Genomic DNA, 13,740 nt, shown 5'->3' on the forward strand with positions numbered 1-13,740 from the left:
TTAATCAATAAAGTTTTATTAGTTACATACATTGCTCATGTTAGCAGTAGTCTGACAGTTTAAAGTGGTGAAAGACAACAAGTCCTTGAACAGCAATACCACAATAATCCCACATAATAAATAAGAACTGAGATGCTCAATGAACTTTAGAAAGTGTGAAGGAAGAAGTTAAGGGTGAGGTAATATCATAAGACAATTTAAGCTACTGAATACAATGCTTTGTGAGAGAGTTGGTTTTGATCTAGACAAATATGTCCAAGTTGTCAAACAAATGTTTTAATGTCTGTTGAATAAAACATTATATCAAATAACTAAATCATTCATAATACCAAAAATAGAACAAGAACGAAGAGAACCTTTTTAATCTTCTCCCCTAAAAAAATACATATAGCAAGGCACATTAGGAGAAATATGTTCAATTTTTTATTATTCCATTAGATTTAGATACCTGAAACCGTTTGTTCCCATATCATAAAACAATGGGGAGAAGTTTAAATTGCCTTTTTACAGATGCAACAATTTAATTGTCTAAAGTGCAATGATTGTTATCTCAAAAACTACCAGCAGAAAGTAAAAAAAAAAAAATTAAACCATGAAAAATAAGTCGAGCACATTCAAAGTAATGAGAATATATGCATTCAGCCACATATTAAAGCAATTCAAAGCCAAAGTACATTAAAAACATTTAGAAATCTCTATTTTATCTTGTTCCCTTCATAGCCTGTAACTTTGTACATTTTTGTTTCCAAAAAAACCAACAAAACAAATCTGACAATACTTCTAAACAAAAGAATTATTAGCATCCTCAGCATGTAAAAAAGCTCAACAGCTTATGTGGAGGAAAATAATGGCAAGTAAGTAAATTCACTGTAATATTTTGAAGCACTAAGCAATGCATTTTGATTGTAACTGGCATTTGAACCATATTCTTTTAGCTGTACAGCAGATGCCAACGATATCAACAGTTCCAAGAGTCTCTTTGACATCTTAACAGCAAAACCTTTGGGCAATTTACTCTTCCTGTCAGCATTAATAACCAACTCCTGAAAAATATCCAGTTGAATAAAGATGTAAAAGATGTCTTATTCCTCACACAGAACATCGTGCCCTTTAAATTTTGCACTTCATAAATAGCATTAAAATTTCTATTCACTCCAAACATTCACATTTAAGACATCTCACATGCACAACACTACTGCTCCTTTTAAACTAGAAAAGCACAAAAAAATCTACTGAAAGCTACGTAATTGAAATTTCCAGGTATCTTAACCTTTCCAAGAATACAAAGCGTTCAGAAACAAGGTAGTAAATACATCAGTGCTGCCCTGCTTCCAAACTTTTGAAGTAAGATAACTATTTTATTAAACAAATGCCTTTGTTCTGTAGAAAACTGGTATATCTTTTCTTTATTCCTTTCCATTTGTATCATAGGTGAACTTTCTTAAAGCCTGTGTTACATGTGCCTGTTCTTTAAAAAAAAAAAAGTGTAGGGTTAAGAGTCCTACCAGCACTTAAGCAAATAAAGGGAGCTTACTTGCAGCAGGTAGCCTTTCTAGGGTTTTCAGAAGGGCTGGTAACCATCTGTAATTTTAAGACAGAATAATTCTAAGGAAAACATCATTTTATGATGCATATACAACAAATTGTACCTCTCTCACAGTGTCTCCTTAAACTATTGATGTCTGAAGAGTCAAGAGCAGGAAGCAACAATGTGCTTATCTTCAAAAAAATTGCCATAAGTCATCCTAAGATTGTGGCAATTGCAACAGGGATGCTCTAGTTGTAGTTCTTAAATCCCATCCATATTTATCTGCAGTTTGAATCAAACCCAAGTGCTGTGTTCAGTGCTGAATAAGAATACTCAAAGAAATATTCTGTTAGTACAAAAATTAGTTATCTTACTATTCCACTTGAGATCAGTGTATATCCACAGCATTCTTCTATAACTACAATTTCAAAAAGCTTATCCAATCGATAATTAAGAATTGAACTCCAAGTTTGGCACATGCAGCAATTCTCAGGAGCGTCCCTTTATTTTATTAAAACACTGATAAGAACAATGATCCCATTACCAAGCATAACCTGACTGGCAGCTACTCAAGGTGCTTCATCTCAACGTTGTGCACAAGGATTGCACCTTGCCTTTGACTGAGGCACATAAGGCGCAGTGCAGAAGTACAACAGTTCAGACACTAGAGGACAGTCTGTTCATTTAACTGAACCTCTAGATATGTAGTGCTTGTTCCTCATAGCTTCCTTTCTCTTGCGCTAGAATTCACATTCATAACTGATGAATCCACTTTCAGGAAGCTTCTCTTCCGATTAGAGATTTTTTTAGGCTAGTTGACATTATTTTTATGCAAGTCTCAAAGCGTTGCAAGAATCCTTGAAAATGATATAATTAATGTCAGCACTGTCTGTCCAACACCAAAGACAAGAGCTTCTAAGGGAGCCATATTCTTTCCTGCTACTCTGTAAATTCCAGCTACTGCAGCACCTAAGAATCACAAGAAAAAAAACAGTCAAATTACAGAAGTAAAACTAAGGCTGAAATATATGACAAATGTTTTACTGTATTTATGCATTAGCTAGAATATTACCAAACACTGAATTACTTCATGATATAATGCAATTATTTAGCCTTGCTTGACTTTTTCTAGTTTCATCAAAGGCCTTCAGGGATAATTTTCCCAAATGAACCAGATTAACTGTTCCAACACAAGCTTTCAAGTTCATTTCTCCCCTTCTGCTAATTTGAAGAATTAGCAAAAAAAAAACAAAAACAAAACCAAAAACCCTCTAAAATATGCATCTAGAATTCATAAAGTCCAAATTGTGATTTAATTGTCTTCGTACAGACAGGGAGAAGGTGATAACATTAAGACTGTGAATGCCTACAAACTGACGAAGAAAAATCCACATTTCTATCAGTTTCATTCAGTATTTCAGTAAAACAATCAGGTCATACTGCGCTAATTAGCTATGAATTAAACTACTAAACAGTTAACAGTTGTTCGGCAAATCAAGCAAAACATGAAAAAAGATCAAGATGTCGTACGTTGTAATTCACGAATGTGTATGGGGAGAAGTCTCTAACCAATATCATTAGATTTTCAGTTATATAAAATTAAGAACCCATTCCTCCTGTACAGTTGTGTGCAAATTCTCCTTTGAAATATGACACCAAATGACCAAGGATTAACCAGCAACAAAACACTGCACTGAAAACAAGTCACTTGCTCTTAACTCCCTCCTACTGTATTTCATACGGTGAATTATTCACGTGCATTTAAAGAATAAAAGCCACAGAGCAAATTAATGGTTGTGCTGACTTGAAATAAGAGCCTAAGAAAGAAAATCTCTGCATCCATCTTTCAAAAAAAAATATCACGCTAATAAGTAACACTTTCTTCTCAAATTAATTCTCGGTGTAAGGATACAGAAATGTTTGTGCAAAATAGAGAAAGAAGCTTGTATACAGCTGTGTCTGTAGGTAAAAATATAACTCAATCCATACCTCAAATTTATCTTCAGCTTTTTGGTTTGTTTTTTAGTATTTTCTCACCTAGTGTTTGCTGTAGAGTGCTTACTTCCCTTGCCTAAAGAAAACACTGAATTTTTCAATTATAGACCTTTTGTATGTGAGATCTGAAAGCATTTAACTGAACTGTATTTGAAAGTACACAAAGGCCCTTTCCAACTCAAAGGAAACTGAAAAGCTGCCACAGATTTTGAAATAAATGGCAGGAGTTACAGTGGGAATTCTCTTCTTGTTTATTCACTACAGGGAAGAGTCTGCAGAAGTGATCCAAAATCCATCTGTGATATGGAAGTAAGTCCCAACAGGTTTTCTAAGATATCATCTGACAAAAAAAAAAAACAAACTTCATTTTTACAAATGTTTTAGGAAGACTAGTATTCACTACTCATTGTTTCTTTAAAAAACTACCTGTGAAACACATTTTGTGCAGAAGTAACTAATGAAAATGCTAGCCTTATGTTATTTCACTTAGCCACCCTGCATTAGCTTTTCCATTTGTCCCGACTATCAACTGTCAAAAACTGAAAGAGATCCTTGACAATGAGCCCAGTACTGGCATTAAAGTTATTCAGGTGATTGAACTCCCAAAGTGAATTCAAGTTAGTAATATTTATTAACCAGTAGCACCAAATTACCATATGCCAATAACAGCAGTGTCTGGCTTCTTAAGAAAGCATTGAGATATTCTGGGAAAAACATCAGTAACAAAAACAAGTAGTCTTGTGCTTTGATAATCATGTATTCTTGTTTTTTAGATTACAGCATGCAATACAAGCTGTAAAAACCCAGCACAACTAGTATAGAGCCAAAGGATATTACAATAGCTTGCCACTGAGGGAAATGAGAACGTCACCAAAAAAGAGCATGTATGTTAGGGGGAGGAGAAAGAATAAACCCTCTGGAATAAAGTACAACTAAAAATCCTTGCCTCAAACTGATATTTAACTGTTCCTGAGGCTGTTTTTGACAGCAGCACCACAACTCACTCTGGTTATTGGTTTTGTTCTGCTGTTTTTAAACACATTGCTATATGTTGGTAAAAGACCTCAAAAATACTTAAGTTCTGAAGATCTATCATGAACAAAATTAAACAGAAGGTGGTGACGCACTGGAACAGGTTGCCCAAGGAGGTTGTGGATGCCCCATCCCTGGAGGCATTCAAGGCCAGGCTGGATGTGGCTCTGGGCAGCCTGGTCTGGCTGTTGGCAACCCTGCACATAGCAGGGGGTTGAAACGAGATGGTCATTGTGGTCCTTTTCAACCCAGGCCATTCTATGATTCTAAACTTGTACCATTTAACAGGTTATATGACATTTGTCTACACAAATAATGCAAAAGACTGGAAATACAAATGGAAATGGAAGTTGGTTTGCCATTTCCATCTCTTAAAAGCAAGACCGGCCCTATCCAAAAGGCTCAATACTTGTTTATATTCTACTTTGCTATACAGCAGCAGTTAAAAATCCCTTTTTAATATTTTGTCTTCAGAAGCTCCCCACAGAATTTCTTCTAGCATGAAATAACCCAGAGCTGTCCAGAAATGAAGATACCTTGGCATTTCTGGCTAATCCAGTTTCATCTCTCTGTGTAAAACCAATGAGAATAACATAAGTCTACAGTGTAAGCTCAGAGAAATTCCCTGGCGAAATGCATTATTTACACACAAACGGTGCTGCTTACTCAAACATTTTGATGTGTAAATTTGGATATCAAAAAACACAACTGCGTTGCTCCTCTTTTCATGCATTGATAAAAGAGGCAAAGTAAATTCACATCAGAAACACTGAGACTTCCCCACTTCTGCTCGGATATTCAGCATTACATTTCCTATCTTTTGTTCTTCCAAAGCGCTCGTGCAGCTGACCTAATAACAGGGCCATGCCATTTTAAACACAGGACCATTCAATATCAGCATAACGTGCAATTTAAGGTATCAATTGGTTCCACATGCCTCACCTCAGAAAGAAAAAAAACCCAAATGTTGTTAAACAAAATGTCAGGCTGGGAAACAAACAGCAATTAAAACATCATTAAAACATAATTCTGAAGCAAGTCCCAAGGACGCGTTTCTTAAAGTTTGTAATTTTAATCAAATTTTAAAATTAATAGCTAATAAGAACTTCCAGCCTAAAAAAGCATAAGAAAATCTTCTACAAAACTACCATGAGCATCTAAAGCTGAAGTGTTACCCCTATTCCGATAATCTATACAGCTCAAAGACACAGGGAAGAGTTATTTCCCCACAGCCTAAGGCTCTATGGTGGTCTCTAGACTTACAGTTCCTTACCTTCAAAGGCTCTGCTCCCTTTCAAGTTAGACCACCTTGTCAATAACACTAAAGATGTCTGGACAGAAACTACTGTTCAAGTTATTACAGACACCATTCAATCCACTGATTGCAGTGCTGAGAACTCCGTATTTCCAGCACTGTTTCAGACAGTATGTACAAGTGTATTTCCTATAGAAATAATATTCTCTTTCCCACTGCCCACCCCAAACAGAAAACTCAATGTTCTCTTGCCTATTTGGGAAAGATACTACAGACCATTTATAAGCTAGATCAAAGTAGTACTTCTAACTATAGCTCTATGAACCTCGTACTTACTCATCTTGCAGCACACCGCTTTAACAGAAAAATGTATCTACAGATAAGACACTGATCCCCCAGTACAAAGAAATAAAAAGTGTAAAATATTTCTCAAGTTGTTGACTTTGGAATAACGCCATTAGAAATGCTGTAACTGATGCTCTTGTCAAAGAGCACTGTACCTAAGTTAATAGCACACATAGCTCACTTGCTTTTATTTTTTTTTTGAGGGGAAGAACAGCAGGGATGACAACTACTGTCATCATTCCTTATCCCAAATAAATTAGAAAAATATCAATTTGACAACAACGGAAGACTGCAAAGGTCTTTCAAATCCTTGAGCCAAACACAATTATTTGGTCTGTTCTGAGTGGCATGCATAGTTCAGATTGCTATATGCTCATTAAAAACACAGAATAAAAAAGCCACTAGTAGCACCTCTACTTCCTTTAAAAGAGTAATATCCTTTTGAGATACAATATGAAAGAAAGAGAGTAGGAAGCCAGTCCTGAAGTCAATGGAAATGGAGCCTCATTTCTAAAAGAAACTGGAAGGCTTTAAGGGTACTGATAGGTGAATTTGATTAAAAAACTTTGTTGCCAATTTTGGCAACAACTACAATAGGACAGGACTGCAAATTCCGATCTTCAAATGAGATTACTTGTTGACCATAGATATTTGAATTGCTTGGTACACAAAGCAGACAAAATGAAAGAGTAAGATAACCATCTGCTAAAAATTCTGGAATTGTTTCATCTTTACATAATAGGAAGAACAACTTAGCCATCATATTCATCAGAATTGTTACACAATTAAGGCAAAATCCTTAATAAGTAATTACCAAATCATTAAGAGAAAATTTGTTTTAATATATTTTTAATTTTAGATGTAAATAAGTAAAAACACAAAAGATAGACTTACTGGTTATCATTGCTCCAGTTACAGAACCCAGAAATCCAATGCTGACCACAATGACAGAGATCAGCCTCCCCTGCCTATGCCTCTGCAGCATCACAAACATTAATACTCCCACAGCACCATGGACAAAGAGAGAGGAGAAGAGAGCCCAGAGGAAAACCCAGTACCACATTTCTGAAAGAAAGCAGTCAGATAAAAGATTAATATTTCTCAGGCAATAACACGATAAAAGATTTAGAAACATTGCATATAATCAATAGTAGAAGAAATGCAACAATGATTTCAGTCTTGAAAGGAGTTAACATGAAAACACCAGCATATGATCAAGACACCATACTCTTTCAGCAGTTTAACTTAAAGGAACAGTGCTATTGTGATTTAAAAATAACAAAAAACAACAGGAAAAGAGTTCTAGTACAGTATTTGTAGTAATAGATCTAATTAGCATAGACCATCATTCTTTCAATGGTTTCTGTACTCATTAATTGTAGTTACAATATCTCAGGAAGAATTTACAACCGCAGGATGAAATTCTGTCTGAAAAGAAATGAACCAGGAAAAAGAACCATCTTTTAGAAATAACACTTTTTTAAACAAGAATTTTTAGCACATCTGCTTTATTCTAATTACTTAGCACAGAACCTTAAAGAAACAAGTAGCCACCATTATGTAAATTACTGAGTAAGGACAGGAGATCATGAGAACTGGCAGAGCACAAGTATTTCTAAAAGTGTTAGACATCATCATTACTTTCAAAGAAAAGAATAGAAAACATCAATGAATCTACGTAGAAATCAAAGAAGCTTGCTCATTTGGTGATAACGTTCTAAAAACATGATAATTCAAAAGAGTAAGAAAATACAAGAACTGAATTCCTAAGCGTATCCATGTTTAAAATAAACATCAACTATGCTGATGATCCTCCGTGTCCCTATCACAAAATCTAGCAAGCTGGTAGACATTTTCACAGTTCACATCATTTCACATTTAGAGTTTCTGCTGCAATTCCCCCTAAAAGAAGTTTCCTTACAACAGCAGGATGCTATTTATCAGGTGACCCTGTATTATTGCAGCTTGACACACCTCAGCCATTTGAGCAGAAATATGACCCAAGTAGCTAATTCAAAAAATACATCAACACATCACATTAAACAAAGCATATTGTAAAAAGATGCTGAGAAAGAATAGTTGCTACACACCAACCACAGTCCTTTGAGGATAACCAAAAGACCCCTTTAAGAGAGGAGCAAGGAAAATGGCTAGTAAATATACATACAGTTAATACTAACACCTGTTGCTCAAGGTGCAAATTATCTTCCCAAGTGATTGGATACACATACACACACATACTAAGGGTGGTACTAAACAGCTCTATCAAAGCCCTCTGCCCCTTTACCTTCAGCCCCAAATTGGATCGCAAAAATTTTTGCAGGAGGATAAGGACCACAGCACTCCTGTAGTAAATGCCTCACTCTCAGAAGTGATAGAACAGTGGTAAGAGTGCCACATCAGTCTACAAGTATATGACAAACCCCTTTACTAGGTATAACACAAATAGACATCAGAGAAGCAAGATCCCAGGCAACAGTGACTGAGGATCAGCTTAGATGTGACAGCAGTAGGTGCAGAAATACGAGAAAGAAACTGCTTACCTTCAGAAGGCCTGTAAGGTCCTCAGATAGGCAGGGATCACCAGATGAGGTACTCTTACCACCACTGCCAGCCCTTAAATGAGGTCTGCAAAGAGCTACCTGACTCCACCCTTTCCACTCACTCAGGTGCATTACTTGCACCTGAGCTCCCCTGGGTTGGCCCTGCCTTCTCACCAGGTGCTCAATCACTGGTTCCAGCCATGACTTAGCATTTCCACTACATTACGTTTGAGAAAGACAGAGTAATTGCTGATCTAATCTGCCATGGGCACAGATAGCTTAGGAGAGGAACTTCTCTTGCAGTCCTAACAGGCCTCATTGTAATTAGCACAGCTTTGGCATTCCCATCATTTTTTTGCTTTGTTTTCCTCCTAGTAGCAGCAAATAAGCAAGGAGATTAACCAGAGGATCTGTCAATAGGAAATCTTGCAATCCTACTTGCATTTACAGTAAATATGAATTAAGAGAGGGAAAAAGTTCACTTTCCTACAGATGTAAATTGCATACAATTTTGGCAAGAAAATCCTGTCTGAAAGGAACACTGAATCATTTTTGCCCAAGGGAGCGAACCTCCTCCATTCTTATAGGTTGCATCAGAAGAGTTAAACCCTTTTACTGGGAAGACCCTTTCATAGAAAGATATTACGAAAGGCATCACAAATCAGACTCCCAATGGCTTGAAACAGTATTCTATCAAAATGATGAAAGCTAAGCTCCTGTCCCACAGTAGGAGCAAGAGTGGACTGTTAGTAGATTGTTAGTATGGACTAAGCAGACTATAGTTTAGCAATAGAACAAGCAGGTCCTCAAGCCTACACTGCTTTGCCCGAAGCAGTAGTGAAAAATGCAAGCTTTATATTCTACGTTACCATTTGAATAACCACAAAGAACAGAAAAGCACTTTAGTATAGGAATTAAGAAATTGTTTAGCAGCCAGGAGTAAGCATTTCCAAGCTTGTAGATGCTGAGATCTGAAAACCTTCAGTCCTAGAAGGTACTCGAACATCTTAGATCTTACACTTCAGTCCTCCGTGACAATGTGGTTGAGCCATCTGCCAGACTACTTAGAGAAAAGAAAACTAAACTGCTGGAAGGTCAGTTCAATGTTGAATACATCGTTTCAAAACTAACTTGTTCTTACACATAAGAGGAGGCTTTGCTATGTTTACCAGTAAATACTGTAGCAGAGATGCTACTTGTTTTCTGGACGCAGCACTCTTCCCTGCAATCAAGTCAGCTACACAATTTCTGTATCATAAACTTTAAATCAGATCATCTTGATACACAAAATACTCCAAGTGAGAGAGAAACTTGTGTTGTCAGAACAGTGTCTTGACAAGGTTTTTGTCTCAAGCTTTCATTTTTCTAGACTAAGATGAATGCAAGAGGTGAAACTTTTACCTGGGAAAAGTGAGAACAACTTACAATGTTTTTAGGGTCAAAAAAACCTGACACCACACTGATGGACTTAGAGTAGGCATTTCAAATCCACAGGTGAAGCAGCAGCTTGGTTCTTATGCAGTGTTACATTACAACTGCCAGCTTCTGTATGCCATAAGATTCCCAAACATTCTGTGGGTATGACAACGGTCTATTGATGAAAGTTATCCCATCAGTTCTACAATCTAACTAAAAACTTCTAGAATATATACTACTGTGGGATACTGAATTCAGGTAGCATCAATTTCATAAACTTGCATGAAAATGAGATAAATGTTTAACTTAAAACCCAAGAACAGAAGACTGGTAGTTATTTTAGCTGTGAAGGGATCTGAGATTATGACAGCCTGTTAAGTAGCCAGTCAATTAGAAGTTAATGATTAGTATGTAAGAACGGTCTGTAGAGAAGTAAAGCTGTTAGTACTGCCATTGCAAATCTGATGGGCAGTCCCAGTACAGTGAATTCTGCACTTGTTTTCTCTTAATATGTCATGGTAGCTGAAGAGCTTGGACTGGAACTGCCCAGCTTCCTGCTGGGATCTGATTTAGTTAGTCATCATCATCCCTGCAATTCCAGCAGGGCTTACTAGGCACTGCAGTGTCCCATAGGAAATTAGTGTTTGTGGTCATTGCCGAACCTTTCACCAGGTAGAAAACAGAATTGATTTCCCCGTCATAGGAAGACTTGTGGGAACTTTATTCTTAGAATAAAATAAGATTATGAATGGGTTAACTACTCTCCTCTAACTAAGAATCCAATAATATTTAGAAACTCTTTACACAACAAAATAACTGCATAGTGGTCAACTACTTTGATCTTAAACTCCAAATTAGCCTCGAGGAAAATTAGTATCATGCTGCATTTTATATTTAGGGCAGGAGACACTGGAATAGAACCAGCCCCAAATGTCCTGATGGGTAAAGGAACATCAAATGGAGTCCTTTGGCACACACCTTTTTCCCCTATTCCTTAAACCAACATATATATCATATGCATTCAAAAGGAAATTAGAGAACATCCAGAAGTATTTCTTGCTCCCCACAAATGCAGCTGTAGTGTTTAAAGAACCCAGTTATAGACCATAACTTCATAGAGGCTTAGGTTTTCAACTCAATATTGTTGTAAAGTCAGCAAAGCAAGAAATGCAGGTAGCGTTACATACATCAGCACTATCCCAATACCTCTTCACTATATATCATTCTTAACATCTTCTATTTTTGCCAGACTGACTACAGATGCTAAAACGTGTAGGCATTCACCTCACAGCAGTTGGAGGGGAAGCGGGTAGAGGTCAGAAGCCATCATATGCATATGATGAAAAACATAAACAGGAGTTCATTTAGGAAGAAGACACGGATGGTGGAAATGACAGGTATGAAGAAACAGGTTAGGAGCACCAGCTTGTAATGCTCTGAGTTGTAAATGTCAGTAGCAAAATGAGGGACACAGCGAGCATTTGAGGTTAAGTGTCTTTCACCCTCTGAGTAGGTGGAATTACTTACAGAATCTCTCTCTGGAGTTTGTGTGCAACTCCAAGTACACATACTCTAGCTTACCCACTATCCACCAACTTATGGCTCAATTTGTTAAATGGAAATAGCTGATTAGACAGTAATGAGCAGAGAGTAGATGGTTTTTCCTCTTCCCCTACCCTCACACAACTCTTAGTAAACAATCTCCTGCTGCAACAAGAACTAGATTTTTACAAATGAAGAAAGAAAAAGAAACCAAAGCAAAACTCTGCTACTTTATCTTGTGGTTGAAACTCTCTCAGTACCAAGATACTTCACTGAGTTTTCTTCTTTGAATAGTTGGTGTTAGCAAAGAATAGATGGCTCTGGGCAGCCTGGTCTACTGGCTGGCAGCCCTGCACATAGCAGGGTGGTTGAAAGGTCAGTTTGGACCTTTTCAACCCAGGCCATTCTATGATTATATCCTGATACAAAATGAAGAAAAATGAATAATCAATACTTAAATTTTCTGGGATAACAGCTTACCTAATCTTCATATGACAGTAGAATTTCAGAGTCTGTTATGGAAGAAACTGAGAATTCACAGAAAGCCTTTCTAATCTTCATCTAGGTCCCACTTCTCTTGAATCTCAATGAAACTCAGCAAGATATTTGTCATTAAAAAAAAAAAAACCACAGCATACAGAACAGGAACCATCTATAAATTTTTATAAGCCTTTTATCAGTCACCTTTCAGACATCATGTGTGTCATGATTACTGTTTAAAAATATACCTATAATTCAGAGAATCATATCAGTTGATTTAATGCATTTCCTATCCTTCAGCTACAGACAACACATTTAGTAAAAGACTACATATTTATTATTTATTTAGCAAATCATCTCATTCGTTTTCTTTCTTTCTTTCTTTCTTTTTAAGATTTCTGAGTAAATATCATCTACTTTCTTAAAATACAATTTTGTTTTGTTAGAATATCCATGTGGAGGTGAGTGATGAGTGGTGCCCTCCAGGAGTATGCTTTGAAACCAGTAGCTCTTTAAAATCTTTATCAATGATATAGACAGTGAGATGGAGTGCACCCTTAATAAAATTGCAAGCTGAGTGGTACAGTTGATACAACAGAAACAAGGGATGCCATCCAAAGGGACCTGGACAAGCTTGAAAAGAGGGCCCGTGTGAACCTAATGAGGTTCAACAAGGCTAAGTGCAAGGTGCTGCACTTGGGTCAGGGCAATCCCAGATATGAGTGCAGACTGGGAGAACTCCTTTAGCGCAGCCCTACCTAGAAGGACTTGGAGATCCCAGTAGATGAAAAGCTGGACATGAACCAGCAGTGTGAACTTAAAACCCAGGAGGCCAACTGTATCACAGGCTGCATCAAAAGATGGATGGCCAGAAGGGCAAGAGAAGCAATTGTAACCCACTACCCTCACAAGGCCCCACTTGGAACGCTGCATCCAGGCAGGCTCCCAGCACAATACAGACATGGAGCTCTTGGAGCAGGTCCAGAGGAGACCACAAAGATCATCAAAGGGCTGGGGCACCTCTCCTAGACAGAAAGGATGAGGGAGCTGGGCTTGTTCAGCCTAGAGAAGAGAAGGCTCCAGGGAGACCTCTTTACAGCCTTCCAAGAGCTTATAAACAGGGGGGAGACTGACTGTTTATATGATCTGAAAGTGATGAGACAAGGGGGAAATGGTTTTAAACTAAAAGATTTCAATTAGATGTTGGGGGAAATTTTTTACTCAGAGGGTAGTGAGGTGCTGAAACAGGCTACCCAGAGAAGCTGTGGATGCCCCATCCCTGGAGGTATGCCAGGTCATGTTGGATGGGTCCCTGGGTAACCTGATTTAGTAGGTGGTAACTGCCTGTGGAAGGGGAACTGGACCTACATGATCTTTAAGGTTCCTTTCAAGCCAAGCCATTCTGTAACTGTAATGAGTCTATGAATATCATCTCAGTCCTAGAACCTGAAATAGGACAAGTATCTTTTGAGCAGTTTCCAAAGAAAAGACAGGAAAAGTTTTACTTCCTTATTCTCTTTTCTTCTTCATGCTTAGTAGCTCAACACACACTTTAGCTCATGAATTAGACAAGTGATGAACATGGCTGTATGGTTGCCCAGAGA

The 13,740-nt window shown here is 37.4% G+C and overlaps 1 protein-coding gene across 1 annotated transcript in view; it reads right to left on the minus strand.

Moving 5' to 3' along the window:
* The window catches only part of TMEM170B (transmembrane protein 170B), a 21,946-nt gene continuing 8,206 nt past the window's right edge, over positions 1-13,740 (minus strand). The window contains exons 2-3 of the mRNA XM_418945.8: positions 7,050-7,220; positions 1-2,497 (exon numbers count right to left, since the gene is read on the minus strand). Of these exons, the coding sequence (XP_418945.1) occupies positions 2,367-2,497; positions 7,050-7,220 (302 nt within the window). The 3' untranslated portion in view covers positions 1-2,366. The remainder of the gene's footprint in view (positions 2,498-7,049; positions 7,221-13,740) is intronic.

Source organism: Gallus gallus, chromosome 2 (assembly GCF_016699485.2).
Source record: "Gallus gallus isolate bGalGal1 chromosome 2, bGalGal1.mat.broiler.GRCg7b, whole genome shotgun sequence".
NCBI classification, from domain to species: Eukaryota; Metazoa; Chordata; class Aves; order Galliformes; family Phasianidae; genus Gallus; species Gallus gallus.